The sequence below is a fragment of the Mandrillus leucophaeus genome, unplaced genomic scaffold, assembly GCF_000951045.1.
Source record: "Mandrillus leucophaeus isolate KB7577 unplaced genomic scaffold, Mleu.le_1.0 Scaffold130, whole genome shotgun sequence".
Classification (NCBI taxonomy): domain Eukaryota; kingdom Metazoa; phylum Chordata; class Mammalia; order Primates; family Cercopithecidae; genus Mandrillus; species Mandrillus leucophaeus.
Genome location: NW_012101255.1, coordinates 1,973,326 through 1,999,945, shown reverse-complemented (window position 1 = coordinate 1,999,945; position 26,620 = coordinate 1,973,326). Strand labels below are relative to the sequence as shown.

The 26,620-nt window shown below is 37.1% G+C and overlaps 1 protein-coding gene across 1 annotated transcript in view; it reads left to right on the top strand.

Annotated features, from left to right (window-relative positions):
* Positions 1-26,620, top strand: part of MED12L (mediator complex subunit 12-like) — a 350,848-nt gene that overhangs the window by 299,074 nt on the left and 25,154 nt on the right. Inside the window, exons 37-41 of the mRNA XM_011972754.1 lie at positions 1,327-1,538; positions 16,115-16,204; positions 18,149-18,378; positions 20,003-20,159; positions 23,163-23,273. Of these exons, the coding sequence (XP_011828144.1) occupies positions 1,327-1,538; positions 16,115-16,204; positions 18,149-18,378; positions 20,003-20,159; positions 23,163-23,273 (800 nt within the window). The remainder of the gene's footprint in view (positions 1-1,326; positions 1,539-16,114; positions 16,205-18,148; positions 18,379-20,002; positions 20,160-23,162; positions 23,274-26,620) is intronic.

The window sequence follows — 26,620 nt, the reverse complement described above, 5'->3', positions numbered from 1 at the left end:
ATCTACATTTTACATATGAAAGAAGCAGGTTGAAGTTTTAGTCAATTATGTTGTTGAATCTGCATTTTTACATAAGATTAAGTAAACACAGAGTAGAGGAAGAGGTCAAATATGTATTTGTCTCTGATAAGCGGAGGGATGACTTCTAGCTCTGTCCTGCTCCCCCACAACCCCAGCCCCCACCATAAAAGCTGTTAATTTTAGAGTCAATCTCTTGGAGCTTACAAGGAATTTCCTTGTGAGCAAATTTTGAGGGAGGCCCCCTGGGGAGGTATGAAGCCTTCTATCTTTGCAGCTATCTATTTAGGAAACAACCCGGGGGATAGTTTTTCATGATTCAGTTCTCAACATTGACTTTTACCTTTGTCATAGTAAGTTCGGCATCCCAAGATTTTTAGTTTCTTTTCACAACTTCATAAATTGTATTGCTGATTGTGGTACTGAGTCTTTAAAAGAATGTGGGTTTTTCCAAAAAAAAAAAAAAAGCTTTAAAATGTTTGTTTTCATCATACATCTTGCTTTATAAAAAAGATAAAACAACTTTTATGAGGTGCTTATGTAGAGTTTTTTTTTTATTTACATATATCAAGGACTATTTTTGGTGAATGAAGAATTGCCATTTATTGTGAAGCCAGCATATGTTGACTTTTTTCCCCTAACTTTTAAAGACATATGACAAATTATAATATACAAATATGTAAAGGATTTCCTGTGGTTTCTTAAGCATCAATATAATAGTTGCTTGTTTATTTGATTTTTAGCCTTCAAAAAAGATGTTTTCTCATAACAATCATGGTATTTGAAGTTTGCAAGCATTTCAAGATTTTAAAGCATTTTCATGCCTCTACTATAAAACACGCATTTTCATTTTACCGTGGTGAAAAGGCTTCAATGACATGAGCTTCAGATTTGATGAAAAGTACAAAAGGATTTATATGAATGACTTAAAAACTTGGCAAAATACATCACAAAGGCAGTATGTTTTATATAAGTAATATGTTCCTGAGGGCCTTGCCTAATTTAAAACCCATGTAATTATGAAATTACGCCAACAACTGTATGTTTTATGCATTTCAATTTATGAACTGAAGACCTCCATGAAGTTATATCAAAGTAGTATAATTCACTTCTACATCACTCCCCCCATCTTTTGTAAATTATGCAACTCAACAGGTCTTTAATATTTGTGGCAGATGGGACAGTGCATTGTTTTCTACTTTTTTCATAAAGTGAGACTTAGAAGATGAAATTTCTGTGTTTTGATAAATAAGAAGACCTGTTGCATTAACATAGTTAGAAAGTGTTTCCTTTTGGTTGCTTTTGTAGGTGGCTCCAGATTGGACCCTGCAGGCTCCTTTGTCCCAACCAACACCAAACAAGCTCTGTCAAACATGCTACAGCGGCGCTCGGGCGCCATGATGCAGCCGCCTTCTCTTCATGCAATCACATCGCAGCAGCAGTTGATACAGATGAAGCTTCTGCAGCAGCAGCAGCAACAGCGGCTTCTCAGGCAAGCCCAGACTCGGCCTTTCCAACAGGTTTGTCCAGACCCCAGCAAAGGAGTCCTTTGCATTTTATTACCTCCACTAACTTGGGATGAGTTTGGGGTATGTGGCATATTCTTCCTGTATGCATATCGCTGTATACTTGTGTGAGCGCAGGTCGCTCTCTCTGTTACAGGCTTATAAATACTTTTCTTCCATTGTATTTTACTGTTATCATTGATCAAATAAGAATTTGATATGTCTTAGGTTTATTAAAAGTATACCTCAAAACAGAAAGAAGGACTGATGACTTTCTGGTCAATTAGAAGAAGCAGGTCTTTTATCCTTGAGGTGACCTTCTCTGAGTGCTCATTTTCCTATTATAATTACCACCATATTCTGTACTTCTTTTAGCTCTTGTTTCATGTATTATTTTTAGACTTATTTCTGTGAGGTTATGTCTCTGAAGTCCCGATGTTTCTTAGGTTTTCTCTGATAGTGCCCTGCCTTTACTTTTTGTTTCTAGTGTATATTTAATAAGGTCTAGAGCAGAAAATAAATTATAAACAACAGTCAGGATCTGGATAAATTCAATTTAATTCTTGATTTATATTTCTGTTTTTGTGGCCTATAACCCAATGTTCTTTATAGAAGAGGTGATCCATGTTTAAGAAAACATCAGCACTTAGTATAAACTCATGAAGAACCTATGCATCTATATAAATACATTAAAATGAAGTATGAGGTGAGAATGGGGATTTCTTTTTCTAGTTTCTGTATACTTGTATTTTCTAGCCTTTCTAAAGTGGTCATGCACTATTTTGATAATAATAGCTAACACTAACAGAGCACTTACTATATGCCAAAACATTTCTAAGCACTTAAATGTATTAGCTATCTTAGATACCAGGGTAACTCTATGAGTTAGGTACCTTCATGACCCTCCAATGGAAATAGCGAATCTACAGGTACATCCTGCTCTAAGAAAAACCACAATACTTTCAACATAGCAAGAAATTCAAATGCTTTAAAAAAATATTCTTTGTCTGTTGGATAACTTTCTAGGCATATCTCCATTGTGTAATTTATGGCACTCCCTGCATTTGGGCCACTTAGTGATGATTTTGGTGGATGGTGATGGTGAGGTTAGTCATTCATTCTTAAAAATGGTTCTTTTTTTTACCTGAATTATAAGGACAAGAGAGAAGAAACTAATTGAACGTATGATAATGCAAGCAACAGTCATCACCACGTGCTTGTTGCTCCCTGACCCCTAGCAATTGCTTTAGCTTCCTGAGTGTAAGAAAAGATGGGCCTAAGCTACTGCTTGCACATAAATGATGAACATTTGATTAAAATATGAAAAATTATTTAATTTGCCTAAATAAGCAACATGTTTACAGTCATTTTTTAAAGCCTCATTGGGAGTTTTAGCTCTTTTTGGGAATCAGCAAAATTAGAGTTGTACTATTGCTTCAAATCATTTTTGAGTTAAAAAAATTCACTAGACATTGGAAAACCATCCTACTAGAATGAATTTAGCCCTCTTTCAAAGTAATAAAGCCTAGGACCAGGTGCGGTGGCTTACGCCTATAAACCCAGCACTTTGGGAGGCTGAGGCAGGTGGATCACGTGAGGTCAAGAGTTTGAGATCAGCCTGGCCAACATGGTGAAACCCTGTCTCTACTAAATACAAAAATTAGGCATGGTGGAGCATGCCTGTAGTCCCAGCTACTTGGGAGGCTGAGGCAGGAGACTCACTTGAACCTGGGAAGTGGAGTTTGCAGTGAGCTGAGATCACGCCACCGCACTCCAGCCTGGGCAACAGAGTAAGACTCCATCTCAAGAAAAATAAATAAATAAAGTAAAGTAAGTGCCACTTTAATTTTTTTTTCGTATCTACCTTTTTATCACAAGGCATCGTTTTTCTTATTTATAGCCCACTTTCAAACTGTTGCTGCCAAAGTAACTTTGAAATACTGTTAAGTGGTTCCTAGCACTGGGGGAAAGCCCACTGGGCTATTTATGGGTAAATACACCTGTCCTTAAAAGGTTCACTTCCTGATATATGCCATGACACGATTTCAGCTTCAAAATTTTTTTAAATCATTTAATTGAATAATCTACATGTAATCAAAGATATCCTTGCACATTTGGAGAAGTGTACCTGGATGACAGCATTACTTTTCTTTCTCCTACCAAAAATTCCTGGCTCTATCCTTTTGTACCACCTACAGTTGTACTGCTTGTACCAAAGGGAATTAATTGTTAGTTCATTCTTTTTCTGATTCTTTTGTGCTAACTCCATTACAATGTTGGATTTTTTTTTCTTTATTCTTCTCTTTTTAAACTTTTAAGACCAGAAATGCCTTCTTCAAATAGGAAAAGCTCAGCTTCATAACAGTGATTGTACAGTATTCACTTCTTCATCTCAAACTCACTTCATAATTGTTTTTAACAGTTGAAACTTAACTATGGAGTCTCTGAAGGGCTTTCACAAGTAAGATATGTCTTTTTCTCTCTTATCATTCTTCAAGTGTTAGATAATTGAGGAAAATAGTATTCTTAAAGGAAGAGAAATGCTTATATTATGCAGTCACAATGTACAGTGATCCTGTAGTACATCCAGGTAATGAGATTTGCATGTAGCATCCACCACAGTACCTGTACTTAGGAGGTTCTGAGGAAATGTTAGTGCCTTTCCTTTCTCTTAATAGATCATGCATAAGCCATTAATATAACTGGAATTTAGCTAAATATGGTGTTATGGCAGAAAAATTCTTGTGATAATCCTTCAGAATCTAAAGACAGAATTATATGGAATGTAAGCAATATTGAGCAATTGTTTTAATATATGTTGCTGGGCACAATTTGCTTTTCTAGTAAGTACTGACCATTTCATGCTATAGCAGGAAGAATTTCTCAGGTTACTCACCCACATACGATGTGAATTTCTCTAGCTACGTAAGGTCTAATAATATAGTTATTTTTTCATTTTTTGGCTTCTCGTAGAGAAAAGTAAGTAGATGTATTTTTATCCATATCCTAGTAATTTTCTTATTCTAGAGGTTCATTTTCTTAAATATAACGAACAGAGAATTTCCATTTGTATTAATCTTCAAAACCGATTCTGGAATTCAGCAGATGCTTTTACAGGCTGATAAGTTTCTCCAGGTTTTGGATGTGACTGCTTCCTATGACAGTTGTCTAGTAACCCACTGGTTACTCCCTTTTCTTATGAGGTCAGACACTGGGCTGTATACTATTTTGTATTATCTTTTCATCTGCTAAGCACATAGTACAAATCTATGAGCTGTGTATCAAATGAATAATGTAAGATTTCATCAGCTGTTTCCAGGAGCCTGAAGTTTCTTAGTAGCTTTAGTCCTCAGCAGTCTGATTTTTATCCACACACCCTTCTCATAGCTTTCCCTCCCAGTGCTTCCAGAAACTGGCCCTTCTAGTGATGTCTGCTATGGTTGTTTTGAAAACCTAAATGGGAAAGGTAAACATAAATTCCTGAACTCAGGATATATCTAAGACCTCACAGTGTCCGCTTGTCCTCCTCCTGTCTGGTTGGAGGAAGTTGGCATATGCAGAAACCATCCACCCTTCAGTGATACACAATGAAAACCAGAATTCCATAAAATAACCCTCTAGTTCCACTGCAGAGATTGTACATGAGCTTCAGTCAGTCATGGAATATTCTGTCATGGATTGTCTTATATTTCCTCAGGAATGTGTTAAGAAAGTGTTTAACACAGTACCTAGACAACAAGTGCTGAATAGCGTGGATATTGTTAAGTATCTTAATGAGATTATTTGATGTAATAATTGTTATAATTGAGTATATTTTCCTATAGCTTTAGTGCATATGGACATGCAGAAAGATGTTTTGGCAAGAAACCTGTTTTCATTCTTCTTGGTTGCAGTCTTCATCTAGGAAAATACAGTAGTCCCATCACCCTGCTTATCCACAGGGAATACATTCAGTGGTTGCTGAAACCCCAGAGCACCAAACCTGATATGGACCATGTTTTTTCCTATGTATAGGTACCTGTATGATAAAGTTTAATTTATAAGTTAGGCTCAGTAAGATATTAACAGTAACTAATAGTAAAATAGAACAATTATAATAATATACTGTAACAAACATGTAAATGTCATCTTTTTCAAAATCCCTTACTGTGCTGTACTCACCTATTTTCGGACTGTGGTTTTCTGCAGGTAACTGAAACTGTGGGAAGGGAAACCGCAGAGAAGTGGCGACTGCTGTAAAAAAACAAAACAAAAAACAAAAACAAACTATTCTATTTCTTACTCAGTGTCCTGTATTTAGATGGAACTCAGTCCAGTGGTTACACTACCTTTCTGTGTCTCAGAGTCCCATCTATAAAATGGAGCTAATTCTATACTGTACTTACTTTATAGGGTAGTTGTGAAGTTAATGATTTAGTATGTGTAAAACAGCCCTTAGAACAGTGGATGGCTCATAGTAAGTGCTCAAAAAGTGTTAGCTGTCATACTTAACCATTGCTGCTTATTAGTATTTTTATGGTTTGTTATTTCAAAAGAAATTCATTTTCTGTAACAGTATTATTTTCTTAAACATGTTAAGCTTTAAAATGAAGGCATATCAAATGGTTTACTTGTATAATCACATAAATTGCCATTAATAGGATTAGTTTAATCCTCATTTGCTTAATGGTTACCAATAGAACAAACTCATAAAAAGGAATGTTGTTTTGTCATCCTAATTGTCATTTTAACTTCTTAGAGTGGTGTGTTTTTGTTCTTTAAATACTGTGATGCTTGAGCGACTCATTCCAATCTCAGTATTAAAAGTATCACTGTATTATATTTTTCACATATTCTGTTAGAACTGTCACAGAATGTAGAATATTGATTATAATGCAAAATGCTGCTTTAATTATTTTCCACCCATTCCATTCTTACACTCAGTATTTTTCTTTTGACAGCAGGAACTTTTTTTCATCTCACCTCACCATCCCCCTCACCATATCAATCATCTAGGGAAGGGGCTTGCAGAAGGAATCTTAAGGGACTTTCTTTTTTTTTTCTTGAGACAGAGTCTCCCTCTGTTGCCCAGGCTGGAGTTCAGTGGCACGATCTCAGCTCACTGCAACCTCTGCCTCCCAGGTTTAAGCGATTCTCCTGTCTCAGCCTCCTGAGTGACTGGGACTATAGGCGTGCACCACCACGCCTGGCTAATTTTTGTATTTGTAATAGAGGCAGTGTTTTACCATGTTGGCCAGGGTGGTCTTGAACTCCTGACCTCAGGTAATCTGCCTGCCTCGGCCTCCTATAGTGCTGGGATTATAGACGTGAGCCACCGCGCCAGGCCTGAAGGAACTTTCATAACCCTCACAATATCAAATCATCTAGGGAAGGGGCTTGCAGAAACAGTCTAAAGTTTTGACCCAGGAAAAGAACTTTATGCCTTGATTTATGGTGTTGCTTTATTCTGATTTTTCCTTTCAGTATACTAAATTATTTTATTGTTCGTGTAATAATTCCAGACAGCATATTTTCAAGAGTCCAAAGAAGGATAGACGGAAGATATGTTTAGCTTGAATTGATTCAGACAAATTGGTTAAAAAATGCGCTTGGTTATAGGCTCCATACAGATCATGAATCATAAGGATTTTTCAGGACAGAAAAGAGGAAGATTCCTTTCAGAGGGCAGAAATGTGTGCCCAGTTATAGCCAGTACATGTAGCGACTTGTAAAGAGGATTTGGTTATCCACCATGGAGTAGGTCCCATCATTTGTGTATCCAAATCAAGGAAATAGGTAATTTAAAGAAGGAAGGATGACTGAGTCAGAACCTCCCAGAGCTGTTAGCTCCTTGGCAAAAATGAATCTGTGACTTCATGGGAACATGCTCTTGGATTACTGTTTAAGTTGAGCAATTACCCTTTGTTCGGTAATTGATCTCCCACCCTAAGGAAATGGAATATGTTTATTTTCTCCATCCCTCCCACTCACTCTTTAATGGTATATGTATTTCAAGCATATAGATGAGAATAGAAAATAATGTAATAATCACTAATGTACTTACCACCTAACTTTATTAAATAATATTTTTCCATAATGCTCTAGGTTATTTTTTAAATAAAACATTATAGATGTGGATGAGCCTCCTTGTATCATTATTTCCCTCCCTTCTTCTAAAGTGGGAATCCCCATCATGAATTTAGTGTTTTACTTTCTTATGCATGTTTTTGTACTTTTAATATATACATTTGCATCCACCAACATAAACATTGTACAGTATTACTTTGTAGATTTGAAATGTTATGTAAATGTTCTCACACGTGTTGTAGTATTTTGCAGCTTTTTTGTAGCTAATATTTTAATTATTTCTACTTTGTTTCATAGTTATATTCATTCATTTATCCTGTTGGATGTTATTTCATTACGAATATTAATATGTTATTCATTTTGTTGATGGTCATTTAAGTTATTCAATTTTTTTTAACTGTTAACTGTTAGAGTAAACATTCTTTTACATTTCTTCTATACATGTGGAAAGTTTTGGGGTGTGTACCTGAACATGGAAATGCTGAGTGATTTTGAAAGTGGTGGTGTTTCCTCTTAGAATAGTATATGGGCATTTTTCTTTCTCCATATTCTCACCAATGCTTGGTGTTACCAGACCTTATTTTTCTCAATCAGAGCAGGTGAAATGGTATTATATTGTGACATCTTAATTTGCATTTTCCTGATTACCTGTGAGTTTAGTCATTTTTTATAACTTTACTAGCTATTCAAGTTTTCCCTTTTGTAAACTTCCTGACCATATAAATAGAGCATATTTCAAATTATAGTTTCATTTGTTAAAGGTAGGGAAAATAGTCTTGTTGAAACATATTTTCAGTATTGATAACTAATGTGTTTATTCAGAGGGTGTAATTAATATACATTTCAATGACAAAAACGAACTTAGGAGAAGAAAACCACTGTACTGGTAAATATGTCCTAAACCCTATCATTTTGTTTTTTGGGTAGAAAGCATGTCCAGGGAGGTGGGTGCTTCGCTTATTACTTATATCTGGTATTTCTCTGTTTATTTGAACAATGAGGAAGGTGCTGATTTTATTTGCTAAAATTATGATTAGGCGAATATAATGAGCTAGGAGATAGTGTTTGCAGCTTTATTTTTATGAGAGAGGGCAGAAGATTGGATGGAGGGGTGAGGAAATGAATCACTAATACAAGCATGGCAGTTGAATCTAAAGACCAATGTACACCCCGTCTCTACTAAAAAATACAAAAAACTAGCCAGGCGAGGTGGCGGGCGCCTGTAGTCCCAACTGCTCGGGAGGCTGAGGCAGGAGAATGACGTAAACCCGGGAGGCGGAGCTTGCAGTGAGCTGAGATCCGGCCACTGCACTCCAGCCTGGGCGACAGAGCGAGACTCTGTCTCAAAAAAAAAAACAAACCAACGTACAAATGCAATGAATTATGTACCTATGCGTAAAATGGTGAGAATATGTATTATTTACCTGGGAAATTCCTCCTATACTTTCTAATTCTCAGTATAGTAAAATGCTTTTTTTATTATTGGTGAAATCCTTTGCTTCATGTCTACCTCCAGAACTCAGTGAGTTCAGGGAAATTTTTAACATTTCAGTAATATATCCCTTGGAATTTGAATATATAAATGATTTAAAAAGGGATTCATTTAGTTGAGAAATAGCAATTTTCCCCAGGTATTCAGTTGACTTTTCGTAAATCAAATTCCCTCTTAGTGTGCAAACAATGGTGACACTATAAATATTTGTTGTCTACTGCTATCAGTTGAATGTGTGGTTAACCTGATGACGTCTTCCTTGGATTTACTGGGGATGGAGCTAATCACATCCTTCAAGAACATATGGCCTGCTGACTGTTCACTTAATGTCTTGTCTGCTTAATGTGACCCACATGTCCTGAGCTCCCCTACTGGCTCTAGGGCGGGAAGGACCCTAGGCCCCTATTGCTCACATGGGGGTTCCAAAGCCCCTTGGTTGCAGCACGTTTCGTTGTCTGATATCTCCTCTACTTCTTTTATGTCACCATTTAACCTCCATGTTGTGCTGTTCTAATATATGAATACCACCATATTGTTTATCAGTGTTGCAGTCTGCAGTGAGGATGTTTGACATATGAATTAATAAAACCCTTATAGGGCTTATGTTTTTAAGTTTTGACTTCCTGCAACATTGTTTTAAATGAAATAGTTCATATGTATTTTGGCTACCCACGTCATTAGGCTAAAAAATCTTATCTGTATTGTCTGCCGTTTTCTTGCTGTCCCCTTTCTGTAGGACTTCTGTAACTCTGCTGTCTCCCTTCTGGAAGACTTTGACAACATAATGGTAACATCCCTGCTGTCATTCCTTTTTCTTTCTTTTCTTTCTTTTTTTTTTTTTTAATAAATTTTTATAGCATTGCCCTTTGAACGTCAAAATGAGAAGCAGATTTTTCTGTAGCTGGTAATAATTATAGACTTCATTTCACTGTTACTCACTCGGTTTATGTTTGAGACTGTAACACAGAATCATGAATGCATTGACCATGTTTACTTTAATGGAATTTTTTTTTCTGAAAGTGCCCCCCTTTGATCGCGTCATGATTTCCATCATATACATGTATGATATAGAAACCAATAGACATTCATGGCCTGGGCTTGGGAACAGAGACCAGTTCATGCACCTTCATCTCAGTCCCAGTTTTGAACCTGTCTATTCCTGAGCTCTTGCTTCTCTCTATGGTAATTTATATCATTAGCAGAGGAACGCATGGCATGCTGATTCATAGGCCAATGCAAGATAATGAAAACTGTGGTTATGAAACTACCCTCTCATCACATCCCACTCACTGGCTATTCCCAAAATCTCAACAGAACGCATCATCTCTATTTTCTTTCCAGTATGAAGAAGTTTTTTTTTAGCATAGGTCTTGTGCATGCATGTCATAAGACTTCATCTCTACTGCTTTGCCTGGGCTAGCTAAGAATGCATGTTTTGCATTAAATTACTTATAGGTTTCTGTATCAGGTAGCCAACCCACAACATAAACCCAAGAAGCATTAGAATAAAAAAGAGCACACATCTCAGTTGTGACTGTAAGTTAACTTGTTTCACTGCCAATTTAATGGGTAACATTATCTATATATTGATAAAAATGTCCTTAACTGCATATTCAAACTTTGAAAATATTTAGGTTATCTAATACTTGTTATATAGGCATTTTTCTCCAGTAACTACTTTCAGCAAAGGAGGGCTTGGAAACTTTTCTGAAAAGACTGTTTTTCTTGACACTTTATGGTATTCAGGGGTCAGGTGAGGATTTTATTGAAAAACTTGAATTAAACTATGAAGTTCCAAAATGTTTTGGAGACAGCTTATGTTTGCTATAGGGCATTGTTTATTATTCAGGTGATAATGTAATTCAGATAGAAAACAATTTGCATCAATCACTGACTTTTTAAAAAATGTTTTTATTGACAACTATTTTGTTTGTAAGTATTTAAAGTCAAAAGAAGGTTCCATGATTTCTATATTAATTCAAAGTAATGAAAAATGTGTATTTTTGCTATTCATTTTACCACTCTTATTTTTCTATAATATTCTGCTTTCTTAGGAAGTTAATATATACTCAATCAGTTCTTATAATTTATAGACATGCTAATACCATAAAGGTTCATTACTGTATGGGATGTGTTTTAGAATGAATTAGATTATTCTAGCAGTTAGTTACTGTTCATTGATTCCCAACCAAGTTGTATTTGAGGTGAAAACTTTTAAAAGTATCAAACATGACTAGCCAACAAGACTTCTTCTAATTATAGAATTTCCTCTCTGTTGTCTGCAGTTGAAATAAACCAATATGATGTGATGGCCACAACTTCTGGTTCATACCATGTGTTGTTTTAACCTAAAGCACTCAGTAACTTCCAAACTAGGAGTTATAAATAAAACTCTTTCTGCTAGGTGACTTGTAAAACATTACCCACTGGTTTTTGTTATGTGCCTTTTATTACTTTTTTTCCAAATCTATATTTCCAGAAACCAAGTCACAAAATCTGGCTGTGGTTTTTATGAATATAACTTGTCTGTCTACTTGTAACCCTTAAACACTACTGAAAAATTACTAAATAAGGATTTTAATCATTACTAGTAAATTGAGTGGATAGGAAACTCCTGATTCTGAAATTCTCTGATTATAATCCTTTTTGATCGCTCATTGGAGGTGTAACCAGTCCTACGTGAGAAGGAGCTCTTCACATTTTCTCATTTGATTGAGGGTGTAGTTGCAATACAGAAGAGATTAAGACACAAAAGAAAGAAAATTATCTTTCAGGATCATTTATCAAAAATTTAAAACTTATCAGATGCATTAATTTCAAATTATGCCAAAAGCCTTTGAGTCAACATCTCTTTGAGCTCACATACCTCTGTCCAATTAAAAAATACAGCAGTAAGAGAGAGAACTCTTCTTATAAAGGTTAGGAAGATAGTTCAATATTGAACAGCACAGCTTCTTTAGAAGCTTCTTAAAAATGAAAATTTTAGAAACTACGTATTTATTTAATGTTATATTTTATTTATATTTTGTTTATAGAGGTAAACCCAAAGCAAAGTGCATAAAAATGAAGTAAAGACACCATGTGTAGGAATTTATCTCAGGTAGTAATGTAGAGATGGGCATATAATTATTAGACTGTCGCAGTTCTCTGTAGATCATTCCCTTTGCACATACAAGTCAGGTATCTGAGGCATGGAAGCTTGAGCAGGGAACAGATATCTTATTCTCTCTTACTTATATGCTTAAAGTCACCTGGCACCTGGCTAGACACAAATATGCCATCAAAAACTACCTTCCTGCAGGCTGGATGCAGTGGCTCATACCTGTAATCCCAACACTTTAGGAGGCCAAGGTTGGAGGATCTCTTGAGTCCAGGAATATGAGGCCACAGTGAAGTGTGATCTTGCCACTGCACTTCAGCCTTGGCAACAAAGTGAGATGCTGTCTCACTTTGTGTTTCACATAAACAAAAACAAACAAGTCATGTTCCCAGAGAGGTCTCTCCATGCATTAAAAAAATGTGAAGTTAAAGTGGCCTCGATTGTTTTGGTTGAGCAGAATAAATAGGGAGAAATTAAGTTACTCTCCAGATATGAATGCTGGCAGGAAGAAGAAATCATTAGAACGATAGATGCTAAACATTAAATTAAACTTGAGTTTTCAAAAGACAATGCTGACAACTGTAAGGCAATTAGAAAGCACTTGGTAAAGTAGTTGATGCTCAAATATAAATCCTAATTTACCTCTAGATTTCTTGGTTAACAGATAAACTAAATTAAATCTTAGTTATTCTGAACAGATATTTACTGAGCACTTATTATATGTGCTAGGCACTAATTTAAAATAAAGCTTGAAAATTTTTCAGAAATTAACAGGGAAGTAAAGTGACCAGATGTCCTGATTTGCCAGGCGTGGTCTCACTTTGCCCTCTTGTCCTGGCTTGTCTAGTTTGGATGACATGTTAGATCATCTAATCTTGGTTTAATGTGGCCAAACCTGTGCCCACCAACATTTAAAAGTTTTTACTAATTCTCAGTCTCTAGTTTCCTTGATTATTCCCACATTGTGGTTCTTATTTAACATTTGTAATATATTTCAAGTTATTAAAGAACTTATTCATTCTGTTTTCAACTAATTGAACTGTTTCTACAAATTGAAATAATGTGTTCCTGGCATTATTCTGGAAAAAACAAAGAAAGTAGGAATCCATTTCAGTCTGATAGGAGAGATTAGGGTGTTTTCTTTTTAGGAGCACATGATGATAACAGCTATGCATGGCAGAATTGGGAAGTGCTAGTCAAATAGGGGTATTTGTTATTTTTTCAGGGAGAAGATCGCATATCTGAATTATTTTCTGTACTTCAGTAGTGTGTTGGGACAAACTGGTGGTCGGGAGGGAAAGTAATATGTTCACATATAAATAGTTCACCTTTAGACATAAATGGTTGAAAGAGTGTCAAAACCATATTTCAACTTGTATTCCTTTTTCCTTTTAAAAGTATAGCACGTTTTTCTGAATGTTTTGTGATTTTTAAAAATGTAGAATGATAGTTTTCAGTTTCTATTTCTTTTTTCTTTCTTTCTTTTTTTTTTTTTTTTTTGAGATAGGGTCTCACTCTGGTGCCCAGGCTGGAGTGCAGTGGCACAATCTTGGCTCACTGCAACCTCTGCCTCCCAGGTTCAAGCAATCCTCTCACCTCAGGCTTCCGAGTAGCTGAGACTGCAGGCACGTGTCACCATGCCCAGCTAATTTTTTGTATTTTTTGTAGAGATGGGATTTCACCATGTTGCCCAGGCTGTCTCGAACTCCTGGACTCAAGTAATTCACTTGCCTTGGCCTCCGAAAGTGCTGGGATTACAGGCATGAGCCACTGCACTTGTACAGTTCCTATTTCTTAAATTCCCATCATCTCAACTAATATTTGTAAATAAGAGTATTGTCCAATAGCTCAGATATATAACTTATTAGTATTCTAGTTCTCTCTACCATGTAAATCATAATGTGTTTCATACAGTTCTTCAATAAAAGCAAAAGAAGAGCAAAGAGTTAGAAAACATCTACTTCATGCATCTGCATGCAGCTGTCACATGCAGATCGCATCCTGCTTCATACAAAGCCAAAAGAGGGCACAAGTTTTATAAACTACCTATCGATCCCTAGATTCTAACTCATATATAAATAGTTGATTTTTCTGTTTTGTAAAAATGAGGATATATGTATATTTGTCTCCACAAAGAAGCACAACAGTATGTCTCAGGGACCTTGTACGATGCTAGTGTCCAGGAATGGTCTTTAAGGATCCTGTTGATTTAATGATTCCTTGGCATAGTGTTTGGAGGATCAAGAGCCATTTGGATTCTTTGGAAGGAACAGTTTTAGGCTCCTGACAGTCATACTGTCATGGGATGGGTTCTCACAGAGGAAGTTTGGGCTATTTTTCTCTAACCCAGGCAAATGGAGATACAGTTGTTTTTAACAGATTAATGAGCTAGAGACTACGAGTATCTTCATGATAACCTACTCTGAAAGTAAGATTCTTGTTGAAGCTCTTATGTGTAGATACCCTCGGAGGTATACTCAAAAATTTATGTTTCATTCATGTATAGATAGTCACCTAGAGAGATGCTGAAGTTTCATAAATGGCCCATGATTTTTTGTGGGGATCATAGAAAGGGCTTAACTGTCTCAGGTATGCATTTGGTTTTGGTATCTCATTAATAATTCTTAATAGAGATTGTCCTTTTGTTTTCTCATTAGGATGATTTTACGAGGCTATATGTCCTTACAGAATAAGCACCAAATAAGTATTTTCATCCTTAATGTCACACATGGAGGCATCTCATGATAATGGAAAGAGCCCTAGGCTTTCAAGTCAGACTTCCTGGAGTTTAGATCATGGCACTGCCAGGTCTTGCTGGGCAAGCTTGCTATGTTGCTTAAGCTCTTTGAGCCTGGCTTTTCCTGTCTGAAGATGAGGATGACGCTCCTTTCCTATAGAGTTCTTGTGAGAAAATGAGAGTAAGAACCAGAAGCCCAGCCTCTGAAATATGATCTGTTCTTAATAATTGTTGGTGTCCTTCCTCTTAAGCTACATATTTACCCCTTTCTCCCTGCTAGAAATAACTACACTACTTTTCAAGCACATTAAAATAGCTTTATGCAACTATAATTTAGCATTTTAAAAAATGAGACTCTCTATTAAAGACAGTAGTAAAATAATCCTATAATAAATCTCATTCTTTACAATTAGTCCTGGAAAAAAACAGAGTGGTAGGAAACTAGACTTCTTTTTATGATTATTACTGCAAGCTTCCATGGAGTAACTTCTGCCACCAAAACATAAAACACACATACAACTGCTCTTGTGAATATATTTGTTTTCTTAGGGCCAAAACATGTATTAGATTAAGATTGTTGAACAGATGTTAATTGGTTTTATTTTGCATTGTAGTCGGTTAGAATTATATTACTTACAAGTAATTACTATTAACTTACAAAATTTATTGACTGTATTCTCATTGATTTTTAGAGTCATAGGAAGTACTGAAGGTATTCCTTGAATATCTGGCTAAATAGGCAATTAGTAGGTCACTGTGAAGAAGCTTCATTAAAAAGTCATAAAAATTGTATATGCCACCATGTGTCTGTACCACACGTTCTCTTCCCTGTATAGGCACTGTGTGGTGCAGCCCTGTGGTTCCAGATTTCACACTTAGTGGGACATTTATACCCTGGCATGTATTGGAAACCAGCTGACAGCCTCTTCTGCTGAACAGACCATTGATAACTTAGGCTTGTATTTATGTCTTTGTTATCATTGGGAAAATCTGTAGTCTTCCTTGGAGGGAATAAGTTCAACAGTCTAAACACACATAGGAAATTGACGAGAAATAATATTTAATACATTTTGAAAATCTTTGAGTTCTTTATTCATATAATGAGCTTAGATGTGGGTTATTTGAATTATTAACCAGAAGCTCAAATCAAGCCCTTGCTGTTATGATCAAGAGTTTGCTTTGGCTTTGTTTTCCAGGGCCAGCCGGGGGACCAGGCTGCTCTCTTTGCTGCACAAGCACGGCCCTCCCCTCAGCTCCCTCAATATCCAGGGCTGCAGCAAGCACAGGTACCCACATTTGCTTCATAGGTACTGACAGGATTTTCAAAGCTCGTTATTGGAGGTGGGAAATTAAGTAAATAGAATATATCAACTCCCTATGGTCTAGACTTTGATTACTTCTTCTACGTATAGATTGTAATTGACATTTCAGAAAAGCATTATCAGGATTGTTGAACAAGTCTTAGGATTGATTAAGGAGCATAAAACATTCTAGAAAATCCTTTAAAACTAAATTCAAACATTTTATTAGTGATGATTGTAGATATTGAAATACTTAACAATCCCAGAGTTACTTCTTTTATATTATAATGTATAATGATGTAATTCAGTTTTGAAGGTGTCATATTTGGGCTGGACTCAGTGGCTCATGCCTATAATCTGCACTTTGAGAGGCCAAGGTGAGAGGATTGCTTGAGCCCCGGAATTTGAGAGCAGCCTGGGTAACATAGTGAGACCCAGTCTCTACAAAAGAAAATAAAAATTAAAAAATTAGCCAGGCGTGGTGGCATGCACCTATAGTCCCAGCTGCACGGGAGGCTAAAGTGGAGGATCGCTTGAGCCTGTGAGGTTGAGGTTGCAGTGAGCTGTGATCGGACCACTGCACTTCAGCCTTGGGCGACAGAGCAAGACCCTGTCTCAAAATAAATAAATAAATTGAAATTGTCATATTCAAAGATAGCATCAATGAGGAATCATGGTAGAATAAGAAGAAAACGGGGCTTGAAATCAGACTTTGGCACAGTTCCTAGAAACTTACTAGCTGTGTGACATTGTGTAAGTTACTTACTCTGAGCTTTGGTTTCCTTCTCTGTAAAATAGAGACGAAGGGTGTGAGGATTTAAGACAACCTATGGAACTAACGTAGTGCCTGATACACAGTATAATGCAAATCTTGAGCTGCTTTTACTAATAATTTTGTTATTTCTGTATTCGTATACTCTTACCCTATCCTTCTGGGAATCAGGAATGCAGGGATGTTGGCAAGGTTGATAGTTGGGTTGCTAATTCAGTCTCTGTCCACAGCTGAAAGAAAAGCCTACACTGGCCTACACAGGCACTGAGTCCTTTAGCCTGGATCCATTCATGCTGCCTGCTAGAAGTGCATTATCCATTTCTCTGTCTTCCAAGTCAGAGACATTAAACTACCTGAAAATGTAGTGCTTTGAGGATTTGAAGAGCAATGTTGTTCTACCTTAATTAGCATTGTGTTCTATAAATTGTACCTAGTGATTCAGCAGAACTTCAGGTTTCTCTTTTCCATAAGGTGACAATATACAAAGAACTAGGTACTTGTATATTAATATTCATTAGGAAAATTAAGTGTTCACATTATTGGTAGAGTGCCAAACTAGGTCCAACCAGTACTAGAGGATAAAGAGCAGTTACCAATTGCACTATTCCCGGCTAAGGTATTGATAGTTTTTTGTTATGGTTTTGGAACTGGTTAGTTACTACACACACATTTATCAGACCTGGAGAGGTGTAGTCACGTATTGGGAAAGTGTATTTCATTATTTTAATTTACATTTGAGCATGGGTAACTTTTCTGACTAATTTTGGAAATGATACTAATGATACTTGCGATCTGTTGAACATTGATGTCATCTGTGCACTGAAGGTATGGATGCTTGCCTGATTATTTCTATACAGAAACGTGCCCTTCTCTAAAAATAAGCAGCTAATCTTAAAAGCCAGTTTAAATGAGGATTCATTTTCTTTTAAGTTGACATTTCTGGTGAATCATTACACAGCCAGATCGTTCTGTGGCTTTTCTGGCCAGATTCCCTACATCCAGGGTAGTCCTCCTCAAATTTTGAGTTAGGAGAACCTTTGAAAACAATGAATTTCAGGGGAGTCCTCATGAGTTTGTTTTTGCCCCATATATCATAGTGATGGGAAAGCTGGGTGATAAATGGAAATATTGACTTCTTCCCTTGTGCCTACCTGCAGACCATGCCCCAGGGCTATACAATGTACGGGACACAGATGCCTTTGCAGCAGACATCGCAGCAGCAGGCTGGCAGTGTGGTCTTGTCTCCCAGCTATAACTCCAGAGCCTATCCGGCCGCACATTCCAACCCTGTGCTAATGGAAAGACTCAGACAGATTCAGCAGCAGCCGAGTGGCTATGTTCAGCAGCAGGCCTCGCCGTACCTGCAGCCCCTGACTGGCTCTCAGAGGTGATACATGTAGAAATGATGATGGCAATAATGAACAGTCACATTCTTGGGTTTCTTATGCTTCTTATAGGGCATGGTACTTTATCATTGTTTTTATGAGCTTGCGCATTTGAAAATAATTTGCATTCTGTCATCTCAGTTTTAGTAATATCCAGATAGAGGTTCAACATAAAGAATGCTCCATCTTGTTCATTTCATTCAAAACCCTACAGTTTTGACCCATATCTTCCAAGACATAAGTGTAACAGTCTTTAAATGATACTGTGTTTGCTTCAGTGTTCTTTTTTTTCCTCTTCTCTTTTAAAAATTTTCTGAACATATCTAACAGAGAAAACTCTTGATATTGTTAGGAATGCCTTTCTAGAATATGTTGATTGGAGCAATAAAATGTATGATTCCAATACTAATTGTGCATAGTGCACATGAGATTTTTGTTATAACTTAGTTTCTACCTTTTCCACCTCAGAGATGTTTGGCAAAACAGGATTATGGTAGACTTTTTTCTGTTCTTGTTTAATTAGATCCCTTAGAGCATATAACTGCACTGTCTGTTATAGTAGCTGCCAACCACCTGTGGCTATTTAAATTTAGACTATTTAAAATTAAAAATTTAGTTCCTCAGTTACACTAGTCACATTTCAAGTGTTCATTGGTAGCCAAATGTGGCCAGCAGGACTAGCTTCAGTGGTGCGTGACGTGCACTGTGTTTAGAAGGGCCTGTGTTTAAAAAGGCTTCATGCTCTGCAGTTTCTCTGTGGAAATTCTTACTAAGTTTTGATCAGGGAGTCTTGTGTTTTCATTATGCACTGAGACCCCAAAATTGTGTAGTTTGTCCTTGTGGCCAGTCGCTATCTTATTGGACAGCTCAGAGAGAAAACATTGCAGCCATCGTTGAAAGTTCTGCTGATAGTATTGTCTTACAAGAAGTATCATGTAAAACGTGTCAATCTAGTAGATAGCAGCACAGCTCCCATCTGTTATCATCAATGGCTGCATGATGACTCCAAGTAACCACTCTTTGGAAAGTTGGCAAGGTTGGTAGTAACACATTTGAGAAAATAGATATTTTGGATAATAATTTAGAAAATGTGCATTGTATGTACTATTTTTGTAATAAATAGCAGCATAGCATGGCCCACAAACTTGAACTTCAAAGCCCAAAAGTTCTGGGTTCAAATCCCACCTATGCCATTTGCTTTCTACGTAGCCTTAATAAGTTACCTCTAGCTCTGTCTTTTCATTTTTAAAGTAGGGATAACAAAACTGCTGACCTTAAAGGGCTCTCTGGTGGGGAGTAAATGAAGTAACACATTTCAGCCCTTTTGTACAGTGCCTGCTTCAAAGTAAATGCTCAATTAATATTCTTTTTAAACAAAAAACTATTAAATGTTTAAAAAGTGATTTATTGCATGACTGCAGTTTTACTTTAAGTCATGTGCTTGCTGTCCTTTTTCAAGTGGTCACATCTATTATTTTAACCACTGGGCTTTAGTCTATTTGAATTGTGCAAAGGATTATTGAGCACTGATTGTTTCTTGGGTGGTGTATGTAATGTGCTGGTAGCACTGATTAAAAGTTTGACATTGTGCTTGGGCCTGAACCAGGTTGCATTGTTCTTTGCCAGACTGAACCATCAGGCTCTACAGCAGAGCCCTCTGGTGGGCGGGGGAATTGATGCTGTGCTGACTTCTGCACATCCAAACCTTCCCTCCGTGCCCCTGCCTCAGGATGCCATGAGACCCAGACAGCCGCAAGTTCGACAGCAGCAGAGACTCCTCCAGGTATGGGGCAGGGAGATGAGGGCAATGCCATCATCCTTCAGACAGTGCAAATATGCAACAGTCAAAAAATGAAAAACACTGTAGACGTCAGTTGCCAAATTCTAAGGAGCCCTGTGTATTTGATGCTAGGTACATTGGTACAATTTAGTTACAACTTGGCAAGAATTTTATTTTCTCCATGTATCTACCAGGTTATGGGCAGAAGAGTATGTTTTGCAGAACATTCTTCCCATTTCACAAAGATTTGGGAGGGCAGATGGATGCCTTTTATAGAGTTAGCCTCAGCTTACCCAACCTCTGTTTAAGTAGGAGCCATGCAAATTTTTTTAAAGTTTCATACATGTGAAAACAAAAAACTGAGCCATCCAGATTCCTAGAGCATTCTGCAATCTAAAAACATTTCTATAACACCTCTGGTCTGATAAGTCTCTGAAATGGGAGGAACATAGACTGTTTCAAAGAATATTTCATCTTGTCTCTGTTAGAATCCAGAGAACTGTCATTCACTTATTTGATGTACATTTTAAGTCACTTAGATAAAGGGTTCTTGCCCTTGATACATTTTTGTTTTTTCTTGAGATGGAGGCTCCCTCTGTTGCCCGGGCTGGAGTGCAGTGTTGCGATCTCGGCTCACTGCAACCTCCGCCTCCTGGGTTCAAGCGATTCTCCTGCCTCAGCCTCCTGAGTAGCTGGGATTACAGGCGCCTGCCACCACACCCGGCTAATTTTTTTTTGTGTTTTTAGTAGAGACAGGATTTTACCATGTTGGCCAGACTGGTCTCAAACCCCTGACCTCAAGTGATCCGCCCACCTCGGCCTCTCAAAGTGCTGGGATTACAGGCACGAGCCACCACACCCAGCTTCTGTAATACATTCTTGTTTCTGACTTGCTTATTTAAAAAATATAGGCCATTATGTTGTTTACCTGTGTCATTTGTCTTTAATATTAACAAGCTTGTCCTATGTTATTGGATTGGAGATTTCCTAAGGAGACTGTACAGTGGGCTGTAATCTTATCAGTAGTCCAACTTGAGATACACTCTTACTTTATATACTACTAACAACAGAACACCAAAAATGAGGAGTCTACTACAGCTGGAGTGCCCAAGGGCTGTACTCTCATCTCAGTATGAGGTCAGTGAGAAGCAAACCTGCCATGCAGAAAGGGACACAAAGGAGCTTGTCTTATCCTTGAGACTGGATAGAGGGGAGAAACAAATATCTCCCCTGAGCATTTGAACCACAAGCTCAGGTGGGTTTGAGTCTGAATTTAGTGTGATCCACACAATTCTGGTTGGTAGTGCCCAGGTAACAGGCAAAAGCCAACACATACTCTGGAACTGGGCTTCCCAATTATAAGATGCCATTAGTAGTAAGATGTAGTAAGATGTCATTAGTTCCATCCCAATTTGTGACCTGTTAAAAATGTAAAAGAAAAAAGTTATATCACAAAATTCATAACACCAATTAGGAGAGTATGGCCTACAGATAGTAATCTCAATCATTGTACAGATGTTGTTTCCAATGGTAAAAGCCCTCTAATCCTGTTTTGTCATGAAAATATTTGTAGTACCTATCTCTTAAATGTGTAGAAAGGATTAAATAAGAATATTCAAGTAAACCACTCATTTGATAATTTTACGATTAATGTTATGGCTAATATTATTAATATAACTATTAGTACTCACTTTCTTAAATCATTTTTTCTAAGATCTGAGGCTATGTTTCAGAATTTTTTAGGATTGATAATTTATATTTTGCTCTAGTTTAGAATTTCTCATTTCCAAATCACTGAGGAAAGTTACCACATTGTTTACCTACCAGTTTTAAATCTTGTGTTGGTGTTTTTCAAGGCTGCAAATATGGAAAGCCTTTTCTTATTGAACCATGTGTACTTTTTATCCTAATTAACATAATATGTCCTTCTGGTAATTTTTTCATCATCAACACATTCTTCCCTGGAGATAAGTGATTTGCTTCTACATCAGGATTATACTTTGTACTTCTTTTTTGGTGACTGGCCACCTCTGTAAAGGAAAAGGTTAATAATGATGAAGTTGCATTAGTTTTTCTTAGAAGAGATTCTAGAGGACTAACTGGAGAATCATACTGCAATCATTGTGATTTTGGTCCAACTTGCATTGTTCTTGTTGGGATCATGCTCCCCAGACCTCTGCTAGGATTCCAGATCCATGAGTGTTGTCACTTAATGAGAAATGCCATATGGCAATAACTATTTATTACTTGGCTGTAAAGAAGACCAATAATTGAGGGGATAGTATGCAAACCAAGTTAGAAAAGTGCAAAAGATGAAGAAATGTCTAGACTGTCATCATTATCAGGATGAAGTGTTTGAGTGGAGGAAATTTTAAAGGTCATTGAGACAAAACAACTATTAATATTTTTCTCTCCTCTGTGTCCCACCTGGTGGATGTCTGGTCTGTGCTTCTTCTGTGACTTGGAAGCATTTCCCAAGAGCTGTGTGTTTGAGCCAACCCTGTTACTGACATGATTTCTGAATTTATGATGTAAATTATTCCAGAAGGTCTCATGGCAACTAGTCTGCATCTTCCTTTTGGGGAGGGGGGGAGCTATAAGAATTCTGCCAGATATCATAAGGAATGAGAAGATTACTACTGAGCAGTCCCTGTCCAACCTGTAGTGTAAGAAGGGATAAAACATGTGGAAGGACAAATAACATGAAAGGATTAAAACAGTAAGCAGAAAGGATGGCCCCAGACAGCGCAGCATGGTATAGACAGCAATACTGACTGCCACAGGAAGAGATCTATGGGGTTGGGGTGGTCCTAGAAGGCTTCATGGATGAGCATGTTTAGGTCTTGCCCTCAAAAGGATGAATGAGGTTCAGCAGAGTAGAGATGCAGCAGGCAGGTATATATTGTTTTTACTACAACATAAAAAGATAAAAGGTATATGGGGGAAACAGATTCAGCAGTGCTGTTAGCTTCTTTTAAGTGTATAACCTTTTTACCCTCTTTCCAGTTGCAGCAGCCCCAGCAGCCCCAGCCCCAGCAGCCTCCCCAGCCCCAGCAGTCCTCGCAGCCGCAGAGTCAGACCCTTGGTCTCCAAGCAATGCAGCCCCAGCAGCCCTTGGTAAGGCCTGGTGTTTTGGAATCAGACATGTGGGTTTCTTCTTTAAAGGCAGATTGCATTCTTCATGTTCATAAGATTGTTAAGAATCAACATAGCCTAAACATACCCTAGCAATTTTTTCCTAGAACTGTACCAGAATTTTGTTGTCGTTGTAGCTGGTATATTTATTTTCATAGGAAGATACAAGTAAATATTTGGGATTCAGTAGGTTATACCATTATTCTTCTTCAACGTTGTTTAGACTATTCCACAGACAAAAATTTTTACATAGAGACGCTTTTTTTCCTAAACAATGTTAAAATGATGATTTACTGTGTATGTTTAAAAGGTTATCTTACTGTACTTTTTTACTATAATCTCAAAAACCATGGGTGTGCTTTCTAAAATATTATCTATTATCTTCAATAAGAAATTGTTTTTCAGTTAGTTAGCACTTGCTGCAAGAATTTTCATGTAACTCACAGTCGGATAGTTCACTTATCTAGCTTCATATGGGCGTGGTGACAGGCGCCTGTAATCCCAGCTATTTGGGAGGCTGAGGCAGGAGAATTGCTTGAACCTGGGAGGCGGAGGTTGCAGTGAGCTGAGATCGCACCACTGCACTCCAGCTTGGGTGACAGAGTGAGATTCTGTCTCAAAAGAAAAAAAAAAAGTTACGTTATGTATAGCCATCAAAGTTTTCTAAACCTTAGTCATTTTCAACAGCATTTACTTTTGCGATGCCATATTCCTGTTTCATTAATTACTTTTTTAAACTGTCATCTTATTCTATTTGCTTAAATAAATGTATTTTTCAAAGAAGCATTTTATCACTACCATCTGTAATTATTATCACTTGCCACATATTGGAAATACCTGTGAAAGTAAATACAAAAAGAATTTAGAAGGGAATCTCCATTCAACTGAGCAATGTGAATTGCATGAATGAGCCCTACCTATGGCGAGCTGGCTTAGCGCACGTCTCACATTTTGGGAAACATTAGTGTAGACTGCCTTCAGCACAGGATTTTTAAACTGAATGGTTTCACAACTTGTAGAAAAGGGGGAACAACACGGTGTAGCCATAGTACATGAGGAGGGATCAGAGTAGAATTAAGTGGTTAAAGAACTATGTCCAAATCGGACAACTTATTGACCAGAACATGGTCCACTGGAATAGGGTATCCATAGTACATTTAACAAATTCTGCCTGAGCCAGTTTGTTCCATGCCCCCCACACCCCAGCCCTTTTTTCTTTCTTTCTTTTCTTTTCTTTTTTTTTTTTTCTTTTAAGACAGAATCTCACTTTGTCACTCAAGCTGGAGTGCAGTGGTGCGATCTCAGCTCACTGCAACCTCCGCCTCCTGGGTTCAAGCAATTCTCCTGCCTCAGTCTCCCAAATAGCTGGGATTACAGGAACCTGTCACCATGCCCAGCTAATTTTTGTAATTTTAGTAGAGATGGGGTTTCACCATGTTGGCCAGACTGTGGTCTTGAATTCATGACCTCAGGTGATCCATCCTCCTTGGCCTCCCAAAGTGCTGGGATTACAGGCGTGAGCCACCACACCCGGCCTCTTCCCCATTTTTAAGTTAATTCTTTTAATTTTTAAGTTAATACTTTTTAATTATGGATCTAGTTTTTCCAGCTCTGATTAAAATATATATATATATGTATGTTTATGACATATATATGTTTGTGACATTTATTGCAATCTACTTCAGAAAACCTTTTTAAAGTAGAGGTAGTATGTAAAACTGCACTGACTGCCTACTTATCTGATGTGTATCAGCAGGAACTGGCCGACTGTTACTTAGCAAATGTTGTAGAAGGATGCAACACTGTTAACTGAGTCTAGTGTCCCATACAAGAACAAGATATAACTTTTTCTTTTGAAATAATTTCAAACGACAGAAAAGTTGCAAGAATAGTACAAATAATTTCCCCAAGCCCTTTTCCCAGATTTACTAATTCTTAACATTTTGTCACATTTGCTTTATTATTCTTTCACTCTCCCCACCTACCGCCATTTACATGTGCCTCTTTACCCCTAAGTACTTTAGCTTGTTCTTGTTTCCAAGAACAAGGATATTCTCTTCTAAAAACTGGGTATTATTATTAAAATTAGGAAACTGAACATAACTACAATGCTTTATAACCTATAACTCTTTTGCAAGTAGACTAATTAATGCTCTTTATTGCATTGATTTTTCCCCCCTAGTTCAGGATCATCACATTTTGCATTTAGCTTTCATGTCTTTTTACTCACCTTCATCTAGACCAACTCCAAATCTGCCTTTTTGTCTTCATGAAGTTGACATTTTTAGGGTGTATGGAATGTTTATTTTGTAGAATGCTACTCAATTAGATTTATCTGCCTAGGTTAATCATGATTAGATTCAGATTATACACTTTTGGCAACAATATTAGAGGTGCCATTGTGTCCTTTTCAGTGTATGGCATTAGGATATACATTGTTGGTGATGTTACTTTAATCCTTTTGTGTGTCTTGTGTCTGATAGATCTCCCCACTGTGAACTTATTATTTTCCCTTTGTAATTAATAATTTATGAGAATAGTTTGATAAATCTGTCATTAATCATCAAATCTTCACACACTACTGTTAGCATCTATTAAATTATTCTTGCCTAAATTCATTTTTAGTATGGCTGTGGAAAAATTATTTTCTTTTTTTAAGTTTTAATTCTTTTATTTTTAATTATGGATACATAATATTTGTACATATGTGGTACAGGTGAGATTTCGATACAAGCTTTCAATGTATAATCAAATCGGGGTAGCTGGGGTACCCATCGCCTCAAGCATTTCTCATTTCTTTGCATTACTTTGTATTGCTTTGTGCTTCTTTGTATTCCATTTCTACTCTTTCAGTGATTTTGTGACATATAGTAAATTATTGTAAACCATTGTTGCCCTGTTATACTACCAAGCACTAGTTCTTACTCTGTAATGGGTACAAAATGGTGATTTTCTAACTCTTATGTTTCTGCATTTAGCAGTTGGTATATGTATTAGGGTTCTCTAGAAGGACAGAACTCATGGAATAGATACATATATATAAAGGGGAATTTGTTAAGTATTAACTCACACAACCACAAGGTCCCACAATAGGCCATCTGCAGGCTGAGGAGCAAGTAGAGCCACTCCGAGTTCCAAAACTGAAGAACGTGGGAGTCCAGTGTTTGAGGGCAGGAAGCATCCAATACGGGAGAAAGATGTAGGCTGGGAGGCTAGGCTGGTCTCTCCTGTTCATATTTTTCTGCCTGCTTTATATTCGCTGGCAGCTGATTAGATGGTGCCCACCAGATTAAGGGTGGGTCTGCCTTCCCCAGCCCGGTGACTCAAAT